Source organism: Schistocerca nitens, chromosome 8, assembly GCF_023898315.1.
Source record: "Schistocerca nitens isolate TAMUIC-IGC-003100 chromosome 8, iqSchNite1.1, whole genome shotgun sequence".
Taxonomy (NCBI): domain Eukaryota; kingdom Metazoa; phylum Arthropoda; class Insecta; order Orthoptera; family Acrididae; genus Schistocerca; species Schistocerca nitens.
In genome coordinates, this window is record NC_064621.1 from 206,094,238 (window position 1) to 206,120,069 (window position 25,832).

The 25,832-nt window shown below is 44.2% G+C and overlaps 1 protein-coding gene across 1 annotated transcript in view; it reads left to right on the plus strand.

Moving 5' to 3' along the window:
* Positions 1 to 25,832, plus strand: part of LOC126199488 (lutropin-choriogonadotropic hormone receptor-like) — a 648,355-nt gene that overhangs the window by 299,053 nt on the left and 323,470 nt on the right. Inside the window, exon 2 of the mRNA XM_049936410.1 lies at positions 1,992 to 2,063. Within this exon, the coding sequence (XP_049792367.1) occupies positions 1,992 to 2,063 (72 nt within the window). The remainder of the gene's footprint in view (positions 1 to 1,991; positions 2,064 to 25,832) is intronic.

Genomic DNA, 25,832 nt, shown 5'->3' on the forward strand with positions numbered 1-25,832 from the left:
GTGCCCAAAGACTGGAAAGTTGCTCAAGTCACACCAATACCCAAAAAGGGAAATAGGCGTAATCCTCTGAATTACAGGCCCACATCACTAACGTCGATTTGCAGTAAGGTTTTGGAACATATATTTTATTCGAACATTATGAAGTACCTCGAAGAACACGATTTACTGACACATAGTCGGCACAGATTCAGAAAATATCTTTCTTGCATAACACAACTAGCTCTTTATACTCATGAAGTAATGCTATCGACAGGGGATGTCAAATTGACTCCCTAGTTTTAGATTTTCAGAAGGCTTTCGACTCCGTTCCTCACAAGCGTCTTCTAACAAACTGTGTACCTATGGAATATCGCCTCAGTTGTGCGACTGGATTCGTGATTCCCTGCCGGAAAGATCACAGTTCGAAGTTATAGACGGAAAGTCATAGAGTAAAACTGAAGTAATATCAGGCGTTCCTCAAGGAAGTGTTATAGGCTCTCTATTGTTCCTGATACATATTAACGACATAGGAGACAATCTGAGTAGCCCTCTTAGATTATTTGAAGATGATGCTCTCATTTACTGTCTTGTAAAGTCATCAGATGACCAAAACTAATTGGAAAAATGATTTAGATAAGATATCTGTGTGGAGCGAAAAGTGGCAATTGACCCTGAATAAAGAATAGTGTGAAGTTATTCACATGAGTACTAAAAGAAATCCGCTAAATTTCGATTAAGCGATAAGTTACACAAATCTGAAGGATGCAAATCCAACTAAATACTTAGGGATTACAATTACAAATATCTTAAATTGGAACGATCACATAGATAATGTTGTGGGTAGAGCAAACCAAAGACTGCGATTCGTTGGCAGAATGTGCAACAGATCTGCTGAAGTGACTGCTTACACTACACTTGTCCGCCCTACTGTGCGGTGAGGAATCCGTATCAGGTGGGACTGACGGATGACATCGAAAAAGTACAAAGAAGGGTGGCTGGTTTTGTATCATCGAGAAGTAGGGGAGATAGTGCCACAGACATGATACGTGAACTGGAGTGGCAATCATTAAAACAAAGGCGTTTTTTGTTGCGACGGGATCTTCTCATGAAATTTCAATCACCAGTTTTCTCCTCCGATTGCGAAAACATTCTGTTGGCACCAACATACATAGGGAGAAATGATCATCACGATAAAATAAGAGAAATCGGGGCTCGCACAGAAAAATTTAAGTTCTCGCTTTCCCGCGCGCCGTTCGAGAGTGGAACGGTGGAGAGACATCTTGAAGGTGGTTCATTGAACCCTCTGCCAGGCACTTAATTGGGAATAGTGGTAATCACATGGATGTACATGTATTCAAACTGGAAAGGATATTAGACACACGATAGTTATTTTTGATTTATATATAAATAAACTTTATAAAATTATGACTTATAAATACCCAAGAATTTTGTTGGATGTTGCAGATCACGCACATACCATACACGGTTCATTTTTTGTATTAAATTTATATTGTGTTTAGAAAATATTATATATGAATGAACAAAGACCTCAATAACACTGGAGCATCGGAGCCGTCATTCTGTCTTTATCACACAAAACTTAATTGCAATACCAGGAGATAAAGGCACACGCTGTTTCTTGTTCATTCCATGAACCGCAGTAGCCTCCAACAATCTCAACCGGATGGTGGGTGCGACTCTGGAACAAACACGGCTTTCAGCAGACTTCACATGCATACGTTTTCCTTTAAATTTTGTGTTATTTTCTGAAAAAGAAAGCGAAAAAGAACAATTTATGAATTATCAAGAGCTTTTCGCGCGGATGTTTTTGTACGTTAATGCTTTTACAGAGCCAACAGGCGTGAGACACAGAAAGCACAACAAGGAGATACCTCTTTTTGTTGCTGCACTGTTTTGGTTGGACTGTTTTAAACTTTTACATTGTCGACAGTGTCCCGTGCTACTGACGCGCTTCTACACAGAGTTTAATTTTTTACGTTTCCTCCTTTCAGGGATCTGGCGGGCAACAACCTCACGAGGCTAAGCCGGCAGTTCTTGTCGCAGCTGCCACACCTAGAGGAGCTGTAAGTATTTTATTCACTTTAATCCTGTCGACATGGGCGACTTTGATGCTGTTAATAAGTTTCCTGTTCCATAGGTTGCACTTGTGATACATTCCCGTACATAAGAGACACAATTCACTTTATAAAGGATAGAGAAATATGTTAGTATCATAAATGTAAACGTCGTATCCATCTGAAGTATAATACTTATTTACATTCCACATACGCTCTTCCTTATTATTTTAAAGGCATCTCCAGTGGCTTTATCTATGAAATAATACCTTTTATATTTGATTGTTACAAATCCCAAAACAGTTCACAATGTAATTTTTACATCAATAAAATACTTCTTGCAGTCACTGGCCTGTCCTACCAAAATCAGCATTTTCTCTCATTTGATCATTAGTTGAAAACTGAAGTTCCATTTCACTTACGAAAATTCGGCAAATGTTCGCATCGATAATTTATGGTTTTCCTGTTTCCACAATGTGAAACACTCGGTTTTCACTACTGATATGGAAAGAAATTCAGAATTGTAATACGAGAACTGTGACGATATGTGTCGTAATACTTTAGTATCTATTGTCTTTTTTATACATATAAGTCATAACCCACCTCTCCGCCGCGTGGTCTCGGGCGTCTTGTCACGGTTCGCGCGGCTTCCCCCGTTGGAGGTTCGAGTCCTCCCTCGGGCATGGCTGTGTATGTGTTGTCCTTAGCGTAAGCTAGTTTCAGTTGGATTAAGTAGTGTGTAAGCCTAGGGACCGATGACGTCAGTAATTTGGTCCCATAGGAACTTACCACAAATTTCCAAAAAATTTCCCACCTCCGCCACACACGAGAAAGTTGAAAAAAATGGCTCTGAGCACTATGGGACTCAACTGCTGTGGTCATCAGTCCCCTAGAACTTAGAACTACTTAAACCTAACTAACCTAAGGACATCACACACATCCATGCCCGAGGCAGGATTCGAACCTGCGACCGTAGCAGTCGCACGGTTCCGGACTGCGCGCCTAGAACCACGAGACCACCGCGGCCGGCAGAAAGTTGAAGACCAGCATATATGCATGCTGATGCGTGTAACTGTTTTTAATGTGGGCAATGTGAGAGTGAGATTTTGGGTATTGGGGAAGGAAGTTGCAGAATATTGAATACATATGTAATAATTGTCATGGAGTGAGTAAAGGATGCGAGGATTTGGATTTAGTTAGGGAAGAGTGGGGGAGGGGTGTGAGGGATTTTGTACCAATATTCTGATGATCATCTGGTGGAATGTTGTGTTTCTGTTTTCTCTATTAACGTGAATAATCTGTTGTTTACATCATAAACGTTCTCGCACCCTAAATCTGTATTGTCACATGTGACAAACAAAACCATGTTATTTCAGAAAGAAGCACATTGAAGATACTTCACTACGAAAGGTGAAACGCATTGCAGCATAAATAAATATTATATTGCAGCAAGAAGGAGTTTGGATTTTTAAAACGTATATTTATTCATTTATCACTCAAAATGATCAAGTCATGGTTCAAATGGCTCTGAGCACTATGAAACTTAACGTCTGAGGTCATTAGTCCCCTAGAACTTGGAACTACATAAACCTAACTAAGCTAAGGACATCACACACATTGATGCTCGAGGCAGGATTCGAACCTGCGACCGTAGCGGTCACGCGGTTCCAGACTGAAGCGCCTAGAACCGCTCGGCCACACCGGCCGGCGATCAAGTTATCAAACCTGTTAGAAGCACATGCGTTCACCTGATGACTAATATTCAACAATAGACGCACCATCAGTTATGAACGTGCCGACATTTAGGACCACATGTGTTAATACTTTGCATGTAAAAATTCGTCTATAGAACAGGGAGATATGTTATAATAAATCATTTGACCCTTATGTATTATTGTGTAGCGAGTTGCAAGAAATAGTTGCTTGTGAACAGGAAAATCTGTTACAAATCATCCTGAAGTATTATTAGGTGTGTAGCGAGATGCAAGAGGTAGTTATCTGGTATGGCGTTCAACATGGCAAACATCAAAGTCTTAAATCTGAATAAGATCGTGCGTTGTACTGATTCATCATATGTTCGTTTCCGACAGCCCACAACTTGGTCAATACATTTGAGATCTGGAGAGTATGGAGTTTGTCAGTTTACTGAAACGTCACATTGTGATTTCTCAACGACGTCAGTACGAGAGTATCGGACGGGCGTGTTGTAGCTTCTCTTTTTACTGGGGGAGGGGTATGGGGGAGCGTTGTGGCTCACTGTCTCACTCCCTCCTGGTTCTGACAGTCGCTCTAAAGATCACAAAGAATTCCCATGTGCAGCTTACGAATTCCTGAGGCACCTGCGCTCCGTGATCAGATTGGACAGTCAAACGATTCGGGGTTTATGTATACTCTTTCTTTACACAGTTGGTGAAATTGTCAGACGGTGGTTTTATTGGTAATCCGGTTGTCTTATGACTGCAAAGAGCTGTTCACATCTTTAGCTAAAGTATTGCAACAGGCTTTCATTGTTTATTTTTTTTATAATTTCTGGGGAAATTAAATAATAATGACTAGCTGGTATCTGGAGATGGTTACTTAGATCAAAAACCGGTTCACGAGATAAATAGACGTTTGTAGAAAATACGTTGTAGAACACAAAAAGAAACAAGCCCTTAATAAATATAGCATTGATTGACTCAGTTTATTCAGATTACTCTCTTCTTCTGGACTTACAGCATTTGGAGTCTGCCTGTTGCGGTGCTTTTTTCTTCTTGGTCTTTCCAGAATTCTTCGGCCTACTGGATCACTTCTGGTTTTTTAGGGTATTCTGGAGCAGTTCATTCTGTCGAGATGTCAACTCCATTTTCTTCTGTAATCTCCATATTCGTTTCTCACTTCAAATATGTTAAATTACATCCTAATATCGCTGTTTATGAACCATTTCGTCTGGTATCTTAAGGAATCTGATTTCGTATGCCTGAATCTCACTTTCTTGTCGACTTTAAGTGACACACAACTCACTTCCGCTGTAGAATTGAATATAAAAATTCATTCGTGTTATTTTTTGAGTCTTGTTTCTGAAGCGCCTGTGCATTTTCCACATATATATATATATATATATATATATATATATATATATATATATATATATATATATATATATATATATGGCTCATTCTTCTATATCTTTGTGATACTCGTATGTGATTCAAATCACAGGCAATCAAAACGGCTGACCTGTTCCGATACTGTACTGTTGACAACTGCTTTTTTTTAACGGGATCTCTTCCCACAATAGTCTTCGGCTATTTTTCTTAGAAGGTAAATGCCTTTTTGTATGTCAGTATCTTTATCTGCTAAAATTGAGAGACCATCCGCAAATTAAGCACAATTAGGAGCGATCTCTTTCTCTGTTCTAATACCTGTATGAAAATGGTTTCTATTTACTCTGTAAATCGCCATGTGTCTTAAAAAGTATGGTCAAAATGGTGCATCCTTCTTTGAGCTTCCTGGTAGTGGTGATAGGTGCTTACATTTCTAATTTCAGTATAACATGATTGTCGTATTTTGCGCAGTCTTCTTAAGGTGTTTATTAAATTTAACGGGTACAGACTTCTCTTCATTACTCCGCGGTTTTCTCTGTGTACTTTTTCGAAGGCTTACTTCAAATAAACAAATGAGTATTTCCATTGAATTCTGAATATTTTTCAACTTGTTGCTTCACAGATGTCGATCTTGCTCTGAGAGATCCCAATTGTTCTTCACTAAATATACCCATATGCCACCTGTGATGTAACAGTTGTTACAAATTACATGAGACATCGTAAGAGTAACAAATTTAGGATTGTAAGAGGGTTCGAGCAGAGCAATTCCACCCACACCACCACTGCCAGCGGTGTTAGAGAATATTTTCAGTTGAAAAACTGGAAAATGAGGAAAGAATACGCCTTAGCGGAACACATCTTAATTCTACTCCTTTTGCCTATGACATCATACAGTTTCTGTTTATTGCAAATCAACTCCAACAACGAATGGCGGAAGATATATAGAATTTGAAAGTTGGACTCAACATTAATGGTAATACGACAAACATACGTAAGGGAAGATTACAATTCAGTGCACACTACTATTAGTTTTGACTTAGGTCAGCGGTAAAGTACTAAAGGTAGTTCAACTAATAATGGAGACTTATGTTGTGTATAACATTTCAGTGACTGTTTTGCGATGGCATACGCACGAAACTGTAATTTAGAATCAACCTCACTGTTACCTGCCCTGTCTTCAGATTGTTGATGGAATTGTCTCGTCATCAATGTGTGTGGCCCACTGCTAGAATTTGTGGAGATGAGGGCGTTAGATAAAAACGCTTTCCAAGCGCTGCAAACGCTTATGCAAGACATTCGCCGTAAACTTTCTAATGAATCTCTATGGACATTGAGCCATGTTCGTATTCCGTAACACAGCAGAGATATTTGGAATTTAGAGCCTAAGTAGTTCCTCCATAGCAAATTTACTTAGGGCCGGTGTTGGTTCACATTTTGGACTCCACGTCGAACGGCACATCCCATTGTAAGTGACTGAGTGTTCTGGTTGTTAGGTCGAAGTAAGACAGTACTTTAGCTGGCCCGGTTAGTCGTGCGGTCTAACGCACTGCTTTCCGGATTGGGAAGGAGCGCCTGGTCCCCGGCGCGAATCCGCCCGGCGGACTTGTGTCGAGGTCCGGTGAGCCGGTCAGTCTGTGGATGGTTTTTAGGCGGTGCTCCATCTGCCTCGGCGAATGCGGGCTGGTTCCCCTTATTCTGCCTCAGATACACTATGTCGGCGATTGTGCGCAAACAAGTTCTCCACGTACGCGTACACCACCATTACTCTACCACGCAAACATAGGGGTTAAACTCGTCTGGTGTGAGACGTTCCCTGGGGCGTTCCACTGGAAGCTGAACTACACAATAACCCTGAAAGAGTGGTTCGGTGTGGCGCGGCGGAGGGGTGAAGTGGACTGCGGTAGTCTTCGTGGGGTTGTGGACCAATGCCGCTGCGGCGGGGACGGAGCCTCTCCATCGTTTCTAGGCCTCCGGTTACAATACAATACAATACAGTAGTTTCAACAATTAACACCTCGTTTTTGAGCAGTTCATGTTCACATCGATTTGTATTTGGTGCTTCTACCGACTAAGCGTACAGTGATTATTTCAGTAGTAATAAAAGTACGGAAGTGAAATGTGCTGCCGACTGCTCAAGGCACAATGACGAGCTGTTATGACCGAACATATATAAAAGCAGTTACATCCCGATGCAGTGATTTACCTAGACTACCACGCACTGTGTGTGCCAATTTCCTGAATCTTTCATTGTGTGCAAGGAAGATTAGTTAGAGTGGATCTGGACGTTGTGGGTACTTTCGTGAATGGGAAGTAGTGATGTAATAGGTAAGAACAGTCTTCGATACACAGCCGGTTGGACAACTCCAGAGATAGTATCCACACACGTTGAAAGATTCATCGACTTCTTTCTGTTACACACGGTAAAAAATCCCCCTCCCCTGCCCCCACCCCCCACCCCCACACTCACTAGGCGTTCAAGTACTTTGCATTTCAAACATATGACGAATAGCTTCGATCCCCCTTTTTAGGTCGTTTTACTTGGTTGTAAGGGGAATCACACAACTGGAATCCATCTTCCAAATACCGCCATTTGAAAACACCCTAGCTCAATCCTTTCCTCTGGGACATGGCTGAAATAGCCAGAGGTCTACAATGGACCGATAAGTTACGCAAACAGCCCTGTCCGCTGCGTGCAGGAAATAAAGATTATAAATAAATCGATACAGGACATATTAAAATAATCTGGTTATGCCTTAAGGCATGCATTTGACAGCCCGTGTTTACTGAACATTTTTTTCTTGTTTTGGTCAATACTACCTGATGCAAAAATATGGAAAGCAAAGAACTTGCAATAGTAGAGAAGTGTTTTACTGTATCGAAAACGAACTCGTACTCATAGCTCTTAAGGCATGCAGTTTAGAGACCATGCTTACTAGACTTCTTTTTCTTATTTTTGTGTAAGGAACATGTCCTCAAAGTTTGCAAAGTGGATTTAGTCACACTCTGTATAGAGAGTTGGTCCATAGGTAGGTTTGCGAGTATCAAAATATGTAACTTAAATGCTCGTGTCTTTCGATTGCATTGACGTAACTTATATTTACCCTGCCAAGGGAGCATAGACCTTCGTATTTGATGTGAATTTCAACTTGATACATCTACCCTTACCTCAGAAAAAGGGTCTCAACAGACGAATAGGTAGATGTATAACAAATGGCAAAAATGTATTTTTTGTGATATATTTACAATTTAACAATTTCGGATATTTTTATTTGTATTGTGAAACTCTGATTCTTGCAAAATGATTATAGCTCAATGGGAAGTACCCTCTAGGTTCTGATTCAGTTTGCAAATATCAAAATATTTGATATATATCGCCGTATCTTTCGATTGTGCTGATTTAGAAGGTTAAATTTTTTCCACCGCCAAGGGACCGTACTCCTTGACATAAGTTTCAACTTCGTACCTGTCCTCGTTCCTGAGAAACAGGAGTCTTAACAGACGGGCAGGCGGCAGACTGAAAGTGATCCTAGAAGGGTCGCCTTTTTACCGAGTAAGGTACGAAACCCTAAAAAAAGCCGACCGTACGAATTGGACTAGCTGCAGCTGCTAATACTATGAAAGTGCCTTAGTGTCGTTTATATTGTTGCAAATTTCACTGACTCAGCTGCAGCGCTCAATATTTTCGCCTCCTGCACCGTCACATTATGGGGCCACGTGCTCTGAGAGAGGTCTGAACTGCTGTGATATCAAAGTGGGAACAGGCGGCATCTGGATAAAGTCCCCTCCCTCCCTCCTACACCAAAACTGACGTTAATAACGTACGCGTCGTGATTTATGTACGGCAGGCAATTTATAAGTACGTGATTGCATCCAAACTTATGTTTTGGGAATGACAATGGGAGGCGTTACACGACGTTGCAGATAATCGGGACGTCTGACAGTGATCTATGGCGTATTTCCATTTATATAGCGGCGGACCGTCCAAATAACAGCACTACACCGTCATCTTCATTCTCTCTTTTGATTTGCCGGTGTGCTGCTCGTAAGCAAATGATAGGTCGCCTACGCGAATAAGCAGTGTCATGCCTGGATTCTGCAGCCCACTCCGTGTGCGTCAGATCCCGTTAAATGATAGCCCATAGCGAGAGACCAGTAAGCTCTGCGATGTTCGTAGCGAACCGGTATGCGTCGCTTGTTATTTTGTTTTCCTTTAAGGGACGCATCCGTTGGTTTGTCTGATGATATGATCACAGATTTAAGGATTAATTGTATATGATTTATATTTGATAATTTTATGCTCGTTACGTTGAACAACATACTAAACTGCTTGTAGGACAATTTAATTCATTGCCATAGTGTGTTGCTTGTCGGTTTGTTTTGTGGAATCAGCTACTATTATTTATGCAAGTAAGAAATCTCTTAAAAATTGTGGCTAGTTCAACGTTTATTTAAGTGTCAACGTGAGACACTGAAATTCTGCAGTTAACTATTCTCTCAATCGCTAACTGTATGTACCGTGACTGTTGCGAATAAACTGTTTAACTCTCTTACCAGCAATATCACGTATTATGTTTTGATTTAACCCATTGCGATGCCCTTTGCGTATATTTTGCTCATCATGAGTCGCTTCTTCACGTAAATGTGACATCCTAAATTATCACATTGATCTAAAACTAAGTGATAATCTATAAACTAGATCCAAATTATTGTTTTGCAGACGCTGCTTGTAGGAGAAAGTGGAAAGTGGAGTGGAATGTGGGAAAAGCCAAAGATAGGCGTCCAATAGTCTTTTTTGTTGTTGGTGTTGTTGTTGGTGTTGTTGTTGTTTTGCGCAGAGGCCTTACTTTTTCTTGGTAAGATGAACTGGTTACCCAGCTGTAGTGGGAACTAGCTTTATCGAGCGACTAGGTATAGTCAACTTCCAATTCAAAGTAGCATGCGCTGTTACCTTGCAGTGTTATTGCGAAAAATCATCATAAAAAGTGATCGTGGAAAACACCTTCACTGGAACCCACGACGTCAGTGGTGTGCAAATTACAGAAGAAAGGACGCGTTGCCTAGTAGGACTGAAGTATTTGCCCCATATCAGAATAAGTAAGATCACGGAATAGTTCATTGACTATGTAGGTAAATGTGTTATTAAATTGGAATTTCCGGGGTATTATGAACAATTCGGGGAAATACCATCTTTTCAAAAACTTCGCAGCGTTTATTGTACAGTATTGTATTGTATGTTAACTGGGGACCTAGAAACGATGGAGAGGCTCCGTCCCCGCCGCAGCCGCAGTGGTCCACAACCCCACGAAGACTACCGCAGTCCACCTCTCCGCCGCCCCACACCGAACCCAGAGTTATTGTGCAGTTCGGCCCCCGGTGGACCCCCCAGGGAACTTCTCACACCAGACGAGTGTAACTCCTATGTTTGCGTGGTAGAGTAATGGTGGTGAACGCGTACGTGGAGAACTTGTCTGCTCAGCAATCGTCGACATAGTGTAACTGAGGCGGAATAAGGGGAACCAGCCCGCATTCGCCGAGGCAGATGGAAAACCGCTTAAAAATCATCCACAGACTGGCCGGTTCACCGGACCTCGACACAAATCCTCCGGGCGGATTCGTGCTAGTGACCAGGTGCTCCTTCCCGCCCGGAAAGCCGTGCGTTAGACCGCACGACTAACCGGGCGGGCCTTGTTGCACAGTACTGCAAACCCAGGCTAGGAAAGAAACTCTCAGAAAGACTCTTCCATCTAAAGATCTGATTTTAAAAGAATAAACAAGTAATTCTGTGCCGTCGCGAAATGTGAATAGACATGACCTTACAGAAACACGCCTACGAACTTTTGTTTATGTCGCACTATTACTTCTTGGTGTTGCGATTTTTCTCCCATCAGTGTGCTCTTAAACTAGCGTTTCACTCACAGCCTCGCCTGCGTACATTTACAGCACATATCTTGCTTACATCTCCTCCTTCCCCTCTCTCTATCCACCTCCTCCTTCCCTTCACCCTGTTCATCTCCTTCTCGCTCATATCTCTGTCTCCATCTCTCTCCTCCCCCTAGCTCCTCCCCCTCCCTCCTATCCCTGCCCACCTCCTCTTCCCCCTCTATCTCACCATCTCCTCCTCCCCTCTCTTTATCCATCCCCTTCATCCATCTTCTCCTCCACCTCTCTCTGTTCATCTTATCCTCCCATATCTGTCCTCCTCTCCCCCACTCCCCTCGATTATTTCATCACCTCCTCTCTTCCTCTGCCCATCTTATCCTCTCCTTTCTCACTATCCATCACTATCCTCTCTGTTATGCCCATCCACATATATAGCCCCAGAACTGCCTTCCAATACTATCTGCACAACATATCTGTTGTGCAGCGTTTCCTAGGTATCAGGGGCTACCAACTGTCTCCCACTCTCACTCCTATGAGAACTAGGTGGTTCTCACCTTCCCCCCTACCCCCGACCCTCAAATTACTTCTTCCTAGACAATATGTAATATGTGTATCAGATATGATTGATTGACCCCCCTGCAGGTCCGGGGTAAGAATAGGCCCGAGGTATTCCTGCCTGTCGTAAGAGGCGACTAAAAGGAGTTTCAACCATTTCGGCCTTCCATGTGATGGTCCCCCTTGGGGTTTGACCTCCATTTTTCAAAATTCTACAGAAGTACGAGCCTTTTGGGGAAGGACACCTTACGTGGTGTACCACTGGTCCTAAGTGCACTAAGACCTTGGCACTCAGCGTTGCACCGGCGTTGTAACCATACCCACTATTCCTCAAATTGGGCCTAAACGCCTGATGGGTTGTCCAAGTTACGCCCATAGTGCATCTCCATCTGCACCAGCGATCATGATGGACTTTCCATGGCACCAGAAATCCAGCACGGTAGCCAGCCCGTTGTGGTGGGGTCGTCATGTACCCTCTAGGTTTTAGCCCCCTGACAACACAGGGATCGTACTGCCGATACCTGAGCTGCACCCTCCCCACGTCGGCCAAGGAGTAGATGCCCGTCTCCTTGGGGCATCAGGACTCCCGGCAATGGTCATCCTGCCAGGTGGTCCTTGCTGTGGCTGGGTGGCGCCCGTGGGGAGAGCCCCTGGTCGGAGTGGGTGGTATCGGGGCGGACGTTTTGCAGATGAAACGTCAACACGTATCGGGTCGCTCTGCAGCCGAGTCTTTCAAAAGAAGAGGTACCGTTTCTAGGTCTGGTTCTCCTGCCCTTTCCCCCTTGGCCACTCCATGGGAGGCGGGACAGGCCCGCCGGCTTGGGGCGAAGTACTTCCCCCGCTATTTGGTCTGTTCTCGAACCGATGGGGGGACATTTGCCACCTCCAAGCCCATGTTCATTGTTCAGCACATTGAGGACATCTTCGGGGAAATCGAGGCTCTCAGCAAGATGCGTTCAGGGTCCGTTCTTATCAAGACCACCTCCGCCACACAGTCGGCGGCGCTCCAGGCGTGCGACCGCCTAGGGGACATCCCAGTATCCATTGTCCCACATCTGGCACTAAATAGAACGCAGGGGGTTATTTTTCATCGTGACCTCCTGCTACAATCTGATGAGGAGCTCAGGGCCAACCTGGAGCGCCGAGGCGTGCATTTCGTCCGGCGAGTCCAGCGCGGCCCCAAAGACCGTCGCATCGACACCGGGGCCTTTATCCTCGCCTTCGAGGGGGACGTTCTCCCAGAGAAGGTAAAGGTGATGTGCTACCGGTGTGACGTGCGACCTTACGTCCCGCCTCCTATGCGCTGTTTTAGGTGTTTGCGCTTTGGGCACATGTCGTCACGGTGTGAGGCTGAGCCCCTTTGTGGCGATTGTGGATGTCCTCTTCGTGAGGAACATACATGCACCCCACCACCTCGGTGCATTAATTGTCCTGGCGTCCACTCGCCTAGATCCTCAGACTGCCCCGCATATCAGAATGAGAAGAAGATACAAGAAATCAAAACTTTGGATCGGCTCTCTTATTCTGAGGCCAGGAGGAAGTATGACCGCCTCCATCCCGTGCCATTGACCACTTCGTTTGCCTCAGTTGTGTCCACTCCTTCCGCGGTATCCTCACCCCTATCCTGTCCCCCCTCCACCTCCTCCGCCCATCAGGGGGCTCTGCCTCCACCTCCCAAATCCCTCTCTTCCAAATCCTCCTCCCCCGTGGCCCCCACCCCCTCTGCCCCAGGGGCCACCCTTCCTCCTCCTCCTGCCCCCACGCCACCTGAGAAGCGATCCTCTTCTCAGGCGTCCATCGGGGAAACGTTCCGGACCCCAGCTTCCGAGGTCCAGCGTTCCAAAACGGACCCCGCGCGTGAGGACCTTCTTCGGGTTCAGCCCACCATCCCTGTGCCTCCTCGGCCTTCCAAGAAGGCCGCCAAGAAGCCCTCCCCCTCTCCACCCCGGCGCGTTTCGTCTGACGCTCCATCCGTGAGTCGCTGCTCCCGGCCGTCCTCAGTTTCGCCGGGACGCTCTGCTGCCAGGAGCTCAGCTGGCCTTTCGTCGGCAAACGATGCTGCCCCTCCTATACAACCAGGGACAGCGGCGGCAGCTGGCGACGAGTCGATGGAACCGGATCCGCCTCCCGTCGGTTGTAGCGTTGTTCCCTCGCAACCTGGCCCTCCGCGGCCGTCGAGGTGACCAGCTCCTCCCCCGTCTCGTTCCCCCAACTTTTTGACTAGCGATGGCGTTGTTTCATTGGAACATAAGAGGTATTCGATCTAATCAGGAGGAATTACAACTGCTCCTCCGCCTGCACTGTCCGCTCGTCCTTGGTCTCCAGGAAACCAAGTTGCGCCCGACTGACCGTATTGCCTTCACCCACTATACCGCGGAGCGGTATGACCTCACCCCTGTGGCCGGTGTCCCAGCTCATGGTGGGGTCATGTTGCTCATTCGGGACGATGTCTATTACCATCCCATCCCATTGACCACCCCACTCCAAGCAATAGCTGTCGGCATTACTCTTTCTGCTTTTACTTTTTCAGTTTGTACCATCTACACTCCACCGTCATATGCTGTTAGTCGGGCTGACATGATGCACCTGATCGTTCAGCTTCCCCCGCCGTTTTTATTGTTTGGCGACTTCAATGACCATCATCCCCTTTGGGGCTCACCTGCATCCTGTCAAAGAGGCTCACTCTTGGCGGATGTCTTCAACCATCTCAATCTTGTCTGCCTCAATACTGGCGCCCCGACTTTCCTCTCGGACTCTACTCATACCTACTCCCACTTGGACCTCTCGATCTGTTCTACCACTCTTGCCCGTCGGTTCGAGTGGTATGTCCTTTCTGACACCTATTCGAGCGACCACTTCCCCTGTGTCGTTCGTCTCCTGCACCACACCCCATCCCCACGTCCTTCGAGCTGGAACATACTGAAAGCTGACTGGGGACTTTACTCCTCCCTGGCGACCTTTCCGGACCACGATTTTCCCAGTTGTGACAGTCAGGTCGAATACCCCACGGCTGTTATCATCAATGCTGCCGAACGTTCCATTCCTCGTACTACTTCTTCTTCACGTCGCGTTTCCGTCCCCTGGTGGAACGAGGCTTGTAGGGACGCTATCCGTGCTCGACGACGTGCTTTACGCACCTTTCGCCGCCATCCTACGTTGGCGAATTGTATTGGATACAAACGACTCCGAGCGCAATGCCGTAGAGTCATCAAAGACAGCAAAAAAGCTTGTTGGGCCTCTTTCACCAGCTCCTTTAACAGTTTTACTCCCTCTTCCGTCGTTTGGGGTAGCCTGCGCCGGCTGTCGGGCATTAAGGCCCACTCCTCGGTACCTGGCCTGACCTCAGGTAATGAGGTCCTTGTTGATCCTGAGGCTGTCTCCAACGCCTTTGACCGCTTTTTCGCGGAGGTTTCAAGCTCCGCCCATTACCATCCTGCCTTCCTTCCCAGGAAAGAGGCAGAAGAGGCTCGGCGACCTTCCTTCCACTCGCTGAATCCGGAAACTTATAATGCCCCCTTTACTATGCGGGAACTCGAACGTGCGCTTGCACTGTCCCGGTCCTCTGCTCCGGGGCCAGATGCCATTCACGTTCAGATGCTGGCACACCTTTCTCCGGCGGGCAAAAGCTTCCTTCTTCGTACCTACAATCGCGTCTGGACCGAAGGTCAAGTCTCCATGCGTTGGCGTGACGCCGTTGTTGTTCCTATACCCAAACCCGGGAAGGATAGACACCTTCCTTCTAGTTACCGCCCCATTTCTCTTACAAGCTGTGTCTGTAAGGTGATGGAGCGCATGGTTAATGCTCGGGTAGTCTGGATTCTTGAATCTCGACGACTACTTACTAATGTCCAATGCGGCTTTCGTCGCCGCCGCTCCGCTGTTGACCACCTTGTGACCTTGTCGACATTCATCATGAACAACTTTTTGCGAAGGCGCCAAACGGTAGCCGTGTTCTTCAACTTGGAGAAGGCTTATGATACCTGTTGGAGAGGAGGTATCCTCCGCACTATGCACAGGTGGGGCCTACGCGGTCGCCTGCCCCTTTTTATTGATTCCCTTTTAACGGATCGAAAGTTTAGGGTACGTGTGGGTTCCGTATTGTCCGACGTCTTCCTCCAGGAGAACGGAGTGCCTCAGGGCTCCGTCTTGAGCGTAGCCCTTTTTGCCATCGCGATCAATCCAATTATGGATTGCATTCCACCTAATGTCTCAGGCTCTCTCTTTGTCGATGACTTCGCGATCTACTGCAGTGCCCAGAGAACATGCCTCCTGGAGCGCTGCCTTCAGCGTTGTCTAGACAGCCTCTAATCATGGAGCGTGGCAAATGGCTTCCGGTTCTCTGAAGAGAAGACGATTTGTATCAACTTTTGGCGATATAAAGCGTTCCTTCCGCCATCCTTACATCTCGGTCCCGTTGTTCTCCCATTCGTGGACACAACTAAGTTTCTAGGGCTCACGTTGGACAGGAAACTCTGTTGGTCTCCACATGTCTCTTATTTGGCGGCCCGTTGTACACGTTCCCTTAATGTCCTCCGAGTTCTTAGCGGTTCATCTTAAGGAGCGGATCGCACTGTCCTGCTTCGCTTGTATCGGTCCATAGTCCGATCGAAGCTGGATTATGGGAGCTTCGTCTACTCGTCTGCTCGGCCATCCCTCTTACGCCGGCTCAACTCCATCCACCATCGGGGGATACGTCTTGCGACCGGAGCCTTCTATACTAGTCCTGTCGAGAGTCTTTATGCTGAAGCTGCCGAGTTACCATTGACCTACCGGCGCGACGTACTGCTGTGTCGGTATGCCTGCCGGCTGTTGTCTATGCCCGGCTACCCCTCTTACAAGTCCTTCTTCGCCGATTCTCTCGACCGTCAGTACGGGTTGTATGTGTCTGCACTGCTGCCCCCCGGAGTCCGCTTCCGTCGCCTGCTTCGACAATTGGATTTTGCCCTCCCTACCACCTTCAGAGAGGGTGAGAGCCCGACACCACCTTGGCTCCAGGCTCCGGTTCGTATTTATCTCGACCTCAGCTCACTCCCGAAGGTGGTACTCCGGCTGCAGTGTATTGCTCACGGTTTGTCGAACTTCGTGCTCGACTTGCCGGTCACACCTTTATTTACACTGATGGCTCCAAAACTGACGATGGTGTCGGCTGTGCCTTTGTCGTCGGGGCCGCCACCTTTAAATACCGGCTCCTCGACCGCTGTTCCAGCTTTACGGCCGAGCTTTTTGCTCTCCATCAGGCCGTTCAGTATGCCCGCCGCCACCGCCATTCATCGTATGTACTCTGCTCTGACTCAGTGCTCTTCAGAGCCTTGGAGCTCCCTATCCGGTCCATCCCTTGATTCAACGGATACAGCAGTCCCTCCATTCTTTCGCTGATAATGGTGGTTCTGTCAGCTTTCTGTGGGTTCCCGGACATGTAGAAGTGCCTGGGAATGAGGCTGCGGATGCTGCAGCCAAGGCTGCAGTCCTCCTGCCTCGGCCAGCCTCCCATTGTGTCCCGTCATCTGACGTTCGTGGGGATGTATGTAAGAGGCTTGTGTCGTTGTGGTGGGATGCTTGGTCATCCCTCCAAGGAAACAAGCTCCGGGCAGTAAAACCGCTCCCAACTGCTTGGACAACATCCTCCTGACCATCTCGGCGCGAGGAGGTCCTTCTGACCAGGTTGCGGATTGGGCATTGCCGGTTTAGCCACCGCTACCTGCTCTCTGGTGACCCAGCCCCGCAGTGCCCTTGTGGTCAGGCATTAACAGTGCACCATGTTTTATTGTCGTGTCCCCGTTTTAGTCAAGTTCGTGTTGTCCTGTCCCTGCCATCTACTTTACCGGATGTTTTAGCTGATGACGCTCGAGCAGCTGCTCGTATTCTGCGCTTTATAACTTTAACTGGGTTGTCCAAAGACATTTAACCTTTTTACTTATTTTATCTGCATATTTGTCAGGTCCTTCTGGTGTCCCCCCATCCCCTTGAGTTTTACCAGATTCCATGTGCTCTCACAACAGTGACTGGGCGCTAATGACCTCAGTAGTTGAGCGCCCTTAAACCCCAAAAAAAAAAAAAAAAAAAGATATGATTGAAATCTAATCAGCCGACATGACACAAACACACACACACACACACACACACACACACACACACACACACACACACACACACTACATTTTTATATGTGTATATGATATCATAGGAAAGGTGTGCCTGGTTACATGCAAATGCAAAATATAATTTATTCTGTCATGAACCAAGATTTGGCTTTTTAGATATCATCATGTGACACTTGAATGTTGTAATTAATGATAAAACGTATGTTATTACTAATATTACTTATACAACAGGAGAAGATATAAAAAATGATAAAATACAGAACGTTTGAGAAGAATAGTTTTATGTTTTATCAAAAGCAGAAATCCTAAACATTGAACGAAAAGTAAAAAGTATAACTTTTTACGTTGTTTGGAACTCGTTACATTCCACAAGAGATGAAAAATCAGTTTCAAGTTTTGGGGTATCTAAAACTTTCATAATTTGAACTTAATTTAAAAGAGGATAAGGAAATTGTGTCTGGTTATTTGGAAGTAAGCTGACATTCTCTGTCACACATTTATTGGTTCCAAATATTTTCAGTAATCCCACTTCCTCTAATGGTATGTAAAATTTCATAGTCTACGTCGCACAGTTGTTTTGTTATTACAAGATTATTCCGCAAATGTTGCATCTGTCTTTCCTAATCTCTAGCTTTTCATGTTTCTGCCTGAGTGACTGACCTATACGCTGATCAGCCAGAGCTTTGTGACCACCGACCTACTATCGATATAAACATGTCCAGGCAACGGCAGCGTCATTTGGCGGGGAGTGACAGCTATTCAGACACGCGCACCGTGCATGTGGAATCAGTGAGCCTGCAGTCCGTGTATAGAATAGGAATGGCACGTGATCTATCTGAGTTTGACCAAGGGCGGATTGTGATCGCCCAGGGGATTGGCATGACCATTTTGGAAACTGCACAACTTGTCAGGTGTTCGAGAAGTGCTATGGTGAGTGTCTTCAACACATGGTGAAACCAAGGAGAAACCATATCCAGACGGCATGGGTCTGGGCGGCCACCCCTCATTACAGATGTCGGACGTTGCAGGCTGGTCATACTGGTAAAACAGAACAGGCGGTGAACTATGGTAGAACTAACATCAAAATTTAATGATGGGCGGAATACAAATGTGTCTGAACATACAGTGCACCGAACCCTCCTAACGATGAGCCTCTGCAGCCGACAATCTGTGCATTTGCCAGTGTTAACACCACAACATCGACAATTACAACTGAAATGAGCATGTGACCATCGGCACTGGACATTGGCACAATGGCTTTGCATCGCATGGTCCGATGAATCTCGATACCTTTTTTTATCATGCCGATAGAAGGGCGCGAATCCCTGATCTTCCAGGGGGACGGCTCCTTGAGCTCTGTTCTGTGGGATGGAGACAAGGTGGCGGCGGTTCCGTTATGCTCTGCAGGACATTCACGTGGGTATCCACGCATCCAGTGGAGCTCGTGCAAGGCCTCATGATGGCCAAGCAGTGTCATGTTTCCTGATGGCAGTGGCATTTTACACAAGATAATGGGCAATATCACAAGGCCAGGAGTGCGACGGAGTGGTCCGAGGAACACACTGGCCAGTTCCAGTTGATGTGCTGGCCCCACAACTTGCCAGAGGTGAGCCTGATCGAACACATCTGGGATGTGATTGATCGTGGCGTCAGAGCTCATCGTCCACCTCCCCAGATTTTTTGGGAATTACGTGCCAACTCTCTCCAGCGACCTACCAAGGCCTTATTGCTTCCATGGCATGATATATCACCGTTTTGCACCAGGTTTTGTAACTCTGGTTCCTGTTGTCCATCACGCAGAGGTGTTGCACATTCAGGCATTTTACTTTTTTGTAGGACATTATCAATCAAGTCACAGCTGTAGCCTTTACTGAAATCGATTCGTTTCATGGCAGATAAAACAGAATAACTGTTACAAGGCAATATGCCATGTAATGGAAAGCTACATGTTTGTAACTTAGCGAGTGTTAGGACCTTGCTGGGATTTATCGGTAGCTTTTATTTCCCTGCAAATACGGATTAGGTGTCCTTTGTCCTAATGAATATATTAAGGTCTCATAAATGTATGGGAGAGCCGTCCAGTTCCTCCATGAACTGAGCTTTATGGCGTTGACAGTTCATATGTTGTAGGAATCTATCTAACTATATAGTGATACAAATCTACAAACACAACGTATCATCCTCTTGCATGATACAGTATTTCAGTAGGAAAGCGTGTTCTACATTCATACACTATAGGCCTATGAGGGATATCCACAGCTAGATCATCACACTGTCTATAATCAGTGGAAATAATTCTGTTGTAAACATATTTTAGTACCAACGATTACGTCAAGTAATTCTACAGGATTTACTTCATATATGTGAAAAAGATCTATTAATATATTTATACACTCATCAGTTGGAATATTTATAAATAAGTTAGAGTAGTCAAATGGCAGTAGCTTAAAACTGGGTGGGTCCATCGTATCTTCAATTTCAATTTTTGCTACCAAACTTGAGTTAAAAATTTGCATTTCATTATGATGGTGTATTTGTTTCACTTGCAAGTAAGTAACACGGAGAAGAGAATGATGACACAACTGGAGGTTTTAGAACGCCATCATAACGTACATGCAATCTAGGAGCAGTGGGATGCGTGTTAACAGGCATACGATTGCTGGTTTCTTATTGTATGCTTTTGCACGCTTTTTGCTTGTTCGGTGAGAACTGCTGTCAGGTCTTTGTTCAAGTGTTGCAACTCAGAACTGTTAAGGAACTCCGTAAGTTTGTTAACGTAATCACTTTCGTTCAGTAAAATTAAACTGCGATTTATCGACTTAGATACTGATGACACATTGGAAATATTATTGTTAAACGTATTAGGTTTCATTCCGAGAATTTGCGTCACTTTTTTGCTCGTGGTCTACCAAAGATTTAGTAGAAACGTCATCTCTTAACGCAAGTTCTGATTTTAGTACATCTTTTTGTCAGAGATTGCGCAAGGTAGTGTATAAATTAATTACAATAGAACTTTTAGCTTATTAGTAGGTGTTATATTGATTCAAATCGTTATTCGATCGGCGAACTCTTGTTCCTGAACTGGTGCTGCCGGCGGATGTTCCATGCCGCAGAATGAATGCACCTCCGTCTTCACGCACATTGCAATCGGAACTATCGAACTCGTACAATTAAGTAAGCACTCACGTGACGACCTTTCAAGAGCGAGCTTAGGTTTCCACGGACTATGTATCAGTTTGGAATTTCGTCTTTTATGCACGCTCTCTCATAAGTGTTGATAGTCTCGCTGCAGGTGATTAAGTACACATCCATCTGATGTTCACATACTTTTGAGTACCGTTCCAATGTAAGCATGCTTCATAGGACCAGATGTTTTGCGTGGTTTTTGCTGGTGTTTTATTAATCTCTTTCATCTGTGGGATAATTGCACTTCATAGCATTAATTGAATTTACGAGCAGTACTTGACAGAACATTAAATTAACTAGGAAATCGCCATCCTACTGTTCTTGAAAATGTTATTTAATTGATTACGAGCCGGATTCTGGTTTCTTAGGCATAGTTATGTGACAACTGAATGTCACAAACATAGATTACGTGACGTTCAAAACGTTATTACAGATACATAAGAGACATAAAATGATGTGAGACAGAGTCTTTAGAAAGAAAAGTATTACTTTTTATGTTAAGCAGAGATCTTAATATTTAAAAAATATGATAAATATAGTTTTTTTACGTTACGTAGTATCTTTACAGTTATCAAGAGAATGCGCGTATCACAATCACCACTTCATTATTGGTAACAAAAGCATTATTCGTTGAAGTAGAAAATTTTTTTCTGTTGCAAATCGATTTCAATAACTGCGTGACCATGATCAGTGTTGTAGAAAAACAAGAATAAAATAATCAGAGTGCACTATAACCAACTACATCTGCCCAAGTATAAAAGTAAGAACATATAGAAGACAGCGTTTTAGCATACGTACTTACTGTTACAGTGCGCATGACTCACGGATACAAGCCAATTGCAATATCAATAACAGTACTTGCCTGATCGAAGGTACATGTGCAACTGGGCTAGCTGCTTGTAGGGATCTACGCAGCTATGCTCATTACAAAATCTTTTATTAACGAAAATAGAAGATGTAAAGACATAAAGTATCCAAACCATGCACAAATCAAGAATCTTAAATGCAAAAATCCGTATCATAAATCATAAGATCATCAGACTGACTGTTCTCACGCGTTCTGGCGTGCGTTTCAGAAACCATGTCCCAAAATACGTGGTGTAGCATGAAACATTCTAGAACATTGTATTTCAGCCATTATGTAAACATAACAGTGAAGTAATTACAGCGCAACCAAAAGAATTAGGTTACAGCAGTATGTCGTTTAGCATTAATTGTTATACAAATTGAAATGGCTTTTTGACAGAAGATTTTCAAAATACAATGTGGGTGTAAAAATACACAACACCATACAAAACTTAAAAAAAAACCGAATTACAAAGAAATGGCTCTGAGCACTATGGGACTTAACTTTTACGTTCTCGGGGACTGATGACCTTAGAACTACTTAAACCTAACTAACCTAAGGACATCACACACATCCATGCCCGAGGCAGGATTCGAACCTGCGATCGTAACGGTCGCGCAGTTCCAGTCTGTAGCGCCTAGAACCGCTCGGCCCCCGAGTTACATATTCGTCATTATTCCTATTTAGGCACAGTGACTGTACTCACTCTCTCTGGCATTAATTCAGCACTCGTACATTTTTGAATGACATATAAAAACCATATAGATATAAACATTTACACAAAACCATCTAAAGCCTTTTAGAAACAGCATACCAAATTCTCATAATCATAGTCAGGTAGAGTGACTTTAGCGCGCTCTTGGTGTTTGATCTGAAGAATGATAACACCACTTTACTGCAATCCAGACGTGGCCTATATAGCATTAGACTTTGCTGTTATGAAACTTTTCTTATTGAAACATAAACAGAAATACAGAGTAGCTCTATACAGTCCTTCCAAACAGATATTGCACTCGTATGATGTTCTTCTGCAGTGGAATGATATAAAGGGAATTATGTAAACCTTACTACCCGTCCGCTGGACTGACGGGTCTCATTTTCCGTGGTCGGCACCAGAAATGTTGCGAAGTTTTGTCAAAAGTGAGTGCTTTACACTGACCTCTGCTTGTTGAGCAGCGTACATCTGGCCGACTTTTTACTACGAAATATCTCCGTCTCCTCAAGCAGATCGAGATATTTTGCTCTTTCAATTTTGTGCAATAATTTTAATTGTGACGTTCTATCAGGGTGGGCATAGCCAGGACCAATCAAATGTGCCGCAAAATCATATTTGTCTGCTGTATGCCTCGTATACAATGCAGTATGCTCGCGGTACCTCATTTCAAGTCTTCGTCCAGTTTGCCCAACCTGAATACCATCACATCCAGAACACGCCAGTCTGTATACACCTGATTCCTACAGCTGCTCACATTTATGAATGTTATTAATTACTAGACAAAGCAACATATTTTCAGGGGGAAATGCCACATTACTATTCTGTTCTCCAAAAATGAAGCTATTGTTATATTGAAAACACCGTAATACGATAAAGTTACAAAATTTGTTTGCTCATTTACTTTTTTAAGCATTTGGTTTTTATTGCGCTGTTCATATTTTTTGCAACCGTGTTATAAATATCGATCACACACTGCATTAGGTAATGTACTGCACCACCCTTCAGATACCACTAACTCATAGCATATATACTGTATGAACAAGCTCTATCACCACTGCAATACGTAGGTGAAAAGCAAAGTCGGCGAATGTAGTTCACCCTTGTCAGTACAGTTCATTGTGGTATCACAAGACCTTGCCTACACTCAACGACGTAATCTGTGTGACTTGAAGTAATCATCTGTACTAACACAACGACGGCACGTAAGATTTGATGTTCAGCTTCTCAAGCTGTAAATAACACTACAGCTCGCTACGACATCACTATGTACGAAAGGATGGACACAGTAACACTTTTCGTGGTATAATGGAGTCAATGATAGCTATCTTGGACATTGATTACAACAAAGCAGCTGACTATTAGGGTTCACTAGGTTCGAAAAGTAAACCACCATCGAAGCTAGTATCAATCACCAGAAAAATACTAAATGTGAGAGTCTACCGGGAATAGGAATGACGCATTTACTTCACCAATAACAGCAATCTACACTGAAGCTTACTCTGTGTAGTCAGACAACACAACAAAACTTTCTCAACAACGTAGGTATCAGAAACGATAGCTTTCGTTTATAACTGATTAATACGTCATATAGATGTTGCTTCTTGTAGTTGCTCCTCTTTTAAAGCTTCAACGAATAATCGCATATACACTCAATCAGTATAAAATCATAAATTTTTACTTAATTGAGAGAATACGTTCACAAGGCAAAGTTGGTTGGTTGGTTTCGGGGAAGGAGACCAGACTGCGAGGTCATCGGTCTCATCGGATTAGGGAAGGATGGGGAAGGAATTCGGCCGTGCCCTTTCAGAGGAACCATCCCGGCATTTGCCTGGAGTGATTTAGGGAAATCACGGAAAACCTAAATCAGGATGGCCGGACACGGGATTGAACCGTCGTCCTCCCGAATGCGAGTCCAGTCTCTATAAACAGCGCCTTGCTACAACAATATCCTTTATTGAAATTTTATCATAACAAACTATTTCGTTAATCTGATCCTTTCAAAATGAAATGGAATAATCGGTCGCGAAATGGAAACCACTGTGAAAATCTGACGAGGCTTTTCACAGACGTTTCGGGCAGTGTCTCTAGTATGCCCGTCGGTCGCATCAAGACGCTCTTTTCAGTTGTGAGCGCACTGTGAGCGAGTAAAGGTGGACAGAACAACAATGTCTCCCGACAAGTAGGAGGGCCCGCTGAGAGGCTTCGCCTTAAGGGGCTCCGGAACGCCCTATACTTGCAATGTTAAAATAACGCTTATAAATTACATCTTTCCTCACAAAGTATTTGAGGTAGGAAGTTGAACTTTTTACAGATTATTTATTGGAATATGGGCTACAACTTAACATAGGGATTTTACAAAATTTTAGTTCAGTTATTAAAGATGATTTTTTTTCCAATTGTAATGAAAATTCACAACATTTTTTTGCAATTTTTTATTTATATATTCAAAAATATACAGTTTTTTGGAAAAAGGCTGTGTTAAATTATGCAGAAGGTACTGTGTAACATTTACTGAAAGTTTGAAACAAATATGTGTGGAAGATCCTTAGAAAACATGTAATTAGTATGAGAAAATAAAAGTTTTGGGAATCGAGCGACAAAGATTTGATTAACTTTTTAGTGCATTCCAGGTCCATAGGATGGATTATCTTCATCCTCTGCAAACTCCTCCTCCAGATTCCTCTTGTTCCTCCTCCTGTTTACTCTTGCTTGTATTTCTAGACTCTTTACAGCCCTGTCTGCAGCCCGAAAGCGTTCCTTGTCTAAAGCAAGCATCGCTCGTACCATGTTAGAACCTATCTTCATTCCCATATTTCTAAATACCTTTGGCTTTCCAACATTTCTCGTTTTCTTAAAAGCATTCAGAGGATTTCTAATAACTTTACTTTTACTCATTATTATACTTCAACAAAACAGAGACTCAAGAAACAGAATTAATTACGAATATTTTCGAGATAACGACAGAATAAATAAACATGAAACAATCGACAATCACACCAGCGATATATATTGAACCATCACAGGTTAGCCACAACACATACTTTATCTCACATCACTAAAATGTACCTGATGAACACGGACGTTAATAATAACACCATTTGACAGCAGTTTAACAGCGCCACAGTGGGTCACGCCCATGTAGAACACATTTCAAAAAAAATTTAAAATAGTTGTAGTCTTCGGAATTGAATAAATTATATATCTATTAAAAGGTAATAGTCTGCAGATTCAGAAAACGCAAAAAAGTAAAAATTGAACTTTTCATGATTTTGAGCCTTTCCGGAGCCCCTTAATGAATGCAGCCCACCTAAGGCAACTGCCACGCACTCCCTTCTTCATGGCAATTCTCAGCCACACTCCGCAGGGCCAGTGAAGACGCTCCTGCAGCCTTTTCGATGGGAAGTGTTC